Below are 5039 nucleotides of genomic sequence, written 5' to 3'. Positions count from 1 at the left end.
TTCATATTTTTTTTTTAGACCCAAATATAGCTTAGTTACTAAGTTTGGTGAATTATAGTAGAATTTTATGATATTCATGTAGTAATTTATGATTTTTTGGTTATTCAAGTGTACATATAAAACCTAAAAAAATTATTTCATTTCACATCCTCCAGATGCAAAATTTCTCAAAGCTTAGCAAGCTACAACAAACAGCAACTGAGGATAAAGGTTGGAACTAGAAGAGATAATTGTTTGCTTTACTTCTTCATTTACTGTTCTATGTTTTAAGAAAAATAAGTTTAAGAACTTGTACGTAAATAGTAATAATCTACATTCATATATAAAGTATAATAACTGAAATATGACTTTATTTTACAAAATACTAGTCCACAGCCAAGACAAGTCACGTTGTAAAGACTAAAGGTCAGTTTTATATTATTTGTTATGGTAACATGAGTGCACATGAGCCGTGTCGCTGTAACTTCTGTATTGTTAGCCAGGCACAGGTGAAAGGTCAAAATAAAAATAATAATAAATATATAATGTTATGAGATTTAAGCTGTTTCATCTAAACATTTATGTTTTCGTGTTATAATATGTGTGTTCATTCTAGAATGAAAGAGGCATAATTTATGTTTATATCTTCATTTTTTATGTTGGTTGCAAGATTGGTCAAACTTACTGAACCCATACAGAGATTAATTATTGCAAATAACAAATAAAATATAAAGTTTTTTCTTAAGAAATGTTTGATAACTATCCAAATATTATAAAGGAAAATTACTTTGCATGATAGATAGGCAAGATGTGAAAAGAAAACAAAAGGCATGAGAGAAACATTGCTTTACAAACCTTAAAACTTAATAAAAAAAATTAGATATTTTGCATATGAAAGCATTGTAATGTTTACTGATAAACTGCCAAATTTTGTTAACATTTGTTAACTAATTTAAAAGTTATAGCATGAAAACTATAAAAAGCGCAAAATGGTTACGAGCTCAGTCCCAGGTACCGAGCCTGAGTTGAAAGAGTTAATTGCACAAACATGATATCTGCCAAAACAGTTTCTTTAAAAATATAGAAAGAAAGAAAGAAAAAATGATCTAAATTAATATTCATGGTATCAAGGAGATCAAGTACTCATCCAACTAACAGATATATGTACATGTTATTGATGTCTTGAGTTTAAAAACACCAGTTTCTTAATTATCAAAACAATACATCATATAGCGGTCTACTTTTCTTCAATTTTTCAATGTGGCCAAGCCCGGCAGCTGTGTGTGTACATATGGTACCATACTTCATGGCCTGGGATCTGTATGGTGTCCTCCCTATTAATTGACATGACCCTAGCACATGGTGGAGTTGATTGTATGCACGTTCAGTTAGTTATCGTGAAGTTGAAAGGTGTCGGTTCTGTAAATATTCTCTTAACATCAATATAGTTTTCTGGAGTACTTGTACCATCCTGGAAGAACCATTCCAACTTCACTTTCTCCGCAATGTAATTGATAATTAGAGAAACTGATATGATATTAACAATATATATTATCATTTAATTATAAAAATAAAACAAATGTTCACTTATCAACCTACTTTAACGAAGTTGTTTAAAAAAAGAGGGGGAACAAGTAATAAAAAATTAGCAAAAATTAAGTATGATGAAGAGATGGCAGTACCAAAAAAGTACTGAAACTAGGTAGGGATGATTACACAAAACCATACAAAAATCACTGAATAAGTAGCCAGTAAGTACTGAGTGAAGCTTATGGTTATTAGCCATTATGAGACTGTATAACACTATTCATTTTAGATAAATTATAATAAATGCAAGGTAATGCATGTGGAATATCACAATTTGAATTATGATTATAATGTTGATGAGAATAACCTTAATGGTGGTATGAAAGAAAAGGATCTTGGTGTTCTGGTTGATCAATCTTGTAAGCCATCCAAGCAAGGTACTGTTGCTAGTGGCAGAGCAAATAGGATCTGGTTGTATCAACAGAAATATTGAATACAAATTTAAAGAGGTAATAATGTCATGTCCACCGGTGGGACAGCAGTAAGTCTTTGGATTTACAACGCTAAAATCAGGGGGTTCTATTCGGTGGACACAGCAGATAGCCTGATGTGGCTTTACTATAAGAAAACAAACACAATAATGTGATTGGTTAAGCCACATTTGGAGTATTGTGTTCAGTTTTGAGCTTTTTGCCTCAGAAAGGATATTGAAAAGGGAAAGGGTTCAGAGGAGGGCTACAAGGATGATACTTGGGTTGGAAGTTTTATCATATGAGAATAGGTTAAGATCTCTGAACTTGTTTTCTCTTAAAAAAAAAGAGTTAAAAAGAATCTGATTGAGGTGTTTAAGATTGTTAAGAGAATTGATAGTATTGATGCATCATCTTTTTTCATATTTAATGGTGAGAATAATAAGACTAGGGAACACAGATGTAAATTCTGGCAGGGAAGAGGTCATCATCTTCAGTTATGACAGTCTTATTTTCCTAATACAACTAATTTGACCTTTAGAACAGGTTTGCAGTTAATATAAGGGAGTTAAAAGGAACTTGTGATAAATATTTGAATGATAAAAGCTGCCTTTAAGTATTTAGGGTTTAGTTTAAATTAGTTGATAGGATAGCCTAGATGGACCAAAAAGTTCTATATGTTATGCCATGCTCATCACTATACCCGATTCATTTCCTTTCCAATTAATAACAAAAAGTTTTCTCTGAATTTTGCAAAAGAGGGCCAACACATATTTTATCATTGGCTGATAATTCCCCCCCATGAAAAAGTACAAGGTTTAAAAGTGTACAGGCATATTTAATGCCAAATGTTTTCAGAAGTTTAAATAGAAATATCTGTGGCATAAAATCTATTTTGATTAGTATAATGCTTTATAAAAATAAATAATTTGTATTAATAGTTCATTTACATAATGCCTGCTAATGGTTTGAGACTTTCTTATAAAAACATTAATACAGAATACAAACAGTTGGAATTTTAGGCACAAATAAAGAAGCACATTGCGAGTGTTAAATGAGTTCTTATGAATGTTGAATGGCCATGATGAAATTAAAGAATCATTCTGTTTCACAGTGTGGTTTTTGTTACGAAAGAAAAATGTACAATTTCCAGAAACATGTTGGTTTTTGTATATAAATAATTTTCTTCTTACAGTGATGAAGACTTACTTTTGCTAGAAAGTGATGATGATGATGATGATGTCACTTCTAAGTCACCAATCAAAAACTGGTAATTTTGTTAATTTTACAGATTCGTGTTTATTCTTGGTCGATTTATTCTTGACAACAAAGTACTAAATCAAAAAATTGTGAGTGATGTATTTTTGACAAGAGAGTTTGTTTTATTTTGTGTTAAGGAAATATATACTTTTGTATAATTAGTTTCAGTGGAACAAGCTTACATTAAAATCTTGTAAACTGTTACAGAATTAAAAAAGAACATAGTACGACGCAAACTTTCACCATTGTTACTGGTACATTATCTGGTTGTTTATATATTTCTAAATGTATGATTTAATTGAAATGGGCATTATTTCATTTCTTTGAGTTTCTTCTCAGTATGAATAAATTGAAGCAGCAGAAAGTACATGTATTAGTATAAATCAAAATATAATCATAATGGTAATAGTCTAGAAGATAGTGCCATTTGAGATCACTAAAACTTAAAAAAATATATTTCACGAGTAAACCATTTGTTGTTATCATAATATGTTATTTTCTAGCGTTTGGATTTGATAAAGACGATGTTGTATGGGTTGACTTGAAAGAACTGTGGTGGCCAGCTGTTGTAAGTACTTTGTGTGATATAGATATTAATATCACGTAGGCTGTTTAAAAGTTAATTGTTGTGGACTGTTTTACAGAACACAAAGTTTTTATATTATTTTTAGCCGTTTAGAATGGATGACATAAATGTTTATAAAAGGTTATGATTCTTCACGGGAAATTGTAAATATCATTTTGATTTATGTAAAGAATATAACTAATGTAATATTGATTTAAAAAGAAAAAAAAATATGCCTTAAAATATAGTGAATTTTTCAACAGTACTTTGAAATGATAAAAGAAATGTCAGGTTTTTGTATAAAAATACAGAAATGTATCATACCTCAAGTAGAAGGAAAAGATATTAGAACGAGGGTTAATAAACATTACTATATAATAATATGGTATAAATGATATTTACTTTCTGTAGTGTCGATAAATAATGGCTTCTTTGAATCCAATATAAAGTTTTTGCAGTTTTTACAAATTTATAATTTCCCTAATTAGTTTGTGTTAACTGTAACGTTTGGTTTTAAATTAAGAGATCATCCCTTCAATTGGAGCTGTAAATTTATCTCAACTAAAACAGTTAAAACATTGTATAACTGTTTCACTGGTAGCAGGTAAAGGCTGTATGTGATGACGTACTTCTATACCAGGTATATCTATCCTGTACTTTGTATGTAAAACAGTTAAAACATTGTATAACAGTTTCACTGGTAGCAGGTAAAGGTTGAATATGATGACATACTTCCACACTAGGTTATAAAAAGGGAGATGTTTTAATCTTTCTCGATTATAGGTACACAAAGTCTACCCTAAGTTGAAAAAGGTATCTGTGAAGTTCATCGGAAATCCTGAAGGGAAAAAAGGGTATGAACGTAGACTGTTAAAATTCTTTCTCTGCACATTCATGAACTTCGTATACATTATCTTAAATTATTATAAATACAATATTTTATTTAACTTGTTTTACCAATAGTGAGAAAAAGCAAGTTGTTCTTGTTTTAAATCACAGTAACTTTTTTCATTAAAAGTAATATTTTGAACATTCAAACTCTAAACTCTATTAAGCCTTTAAGATATTGATGTGGAACTCAATAACTTTCAATTAACATTTTTTAAACTTTTCTAATAAAATGAATTTTAATGAAATTTTATAGGTCTAAAACAGACATTTCAAAGGTGGTGACATTTAATGATGCCAAGAAGAATAAAAAGTTCCTTGTGAGTATTCATTTTCATAAAAACTTACTT

At 29.6% G+C, this 5039-nt stretch overlaps 1 protein-coding gene across 1 annotated transcript in view; it reads left to right on the top strand.

Annotated features, from left to right (window-relative positions):
- LOC106468503 (calponin homology domain-containing protein DDB_G0272472-like) overlaps positions 1 to 4646 on the top strand; it is a 9656-nt gene extending 5010 nt beyond the window's left edge. The window contains exons 2-4 of the mRNA XM_022396840.1: positions 3172 to 3246; positions 3740 to 3804; positions 4585 to 4646. Of these exons, the coding sequence (XP_022252548.1) occupies positions 3172 to 3246; positions 3740 to 3752 (88 nt within the window). The 3' untranslated portion in view covers positions 3753 to 3804; positions 4585 to 4646. The remainder of the gene's footprint in view (positions 1 to 3171; positions 3247 to 3739; positions 3805 to 4584) is intronic.
- Positions 4647 to 5039: the final 393 nt, after the last annotated feature.

Source organism: Limulus polyphemus, unplaced genomic scaffold (assembly GCF_000517525.1).
Source record: "Limulus polyphemus unplaced genomic scaffold, Limulus_polyphemus-2.1.2 Scaffold3030, whole genome shotgun sequence".
Classification (NCBI taxonomy): domain Eukaryota; kingdom Metazoa; phylum Arthropoda; class Merostomata; order Xiphosura; family Limulidae; genus Limulus; species Limulus polyphemus.
Note: the sequence above shows the minus strand (reverse complement) of the source record. Positions and strands in the feature narration are given on the sequence as shown.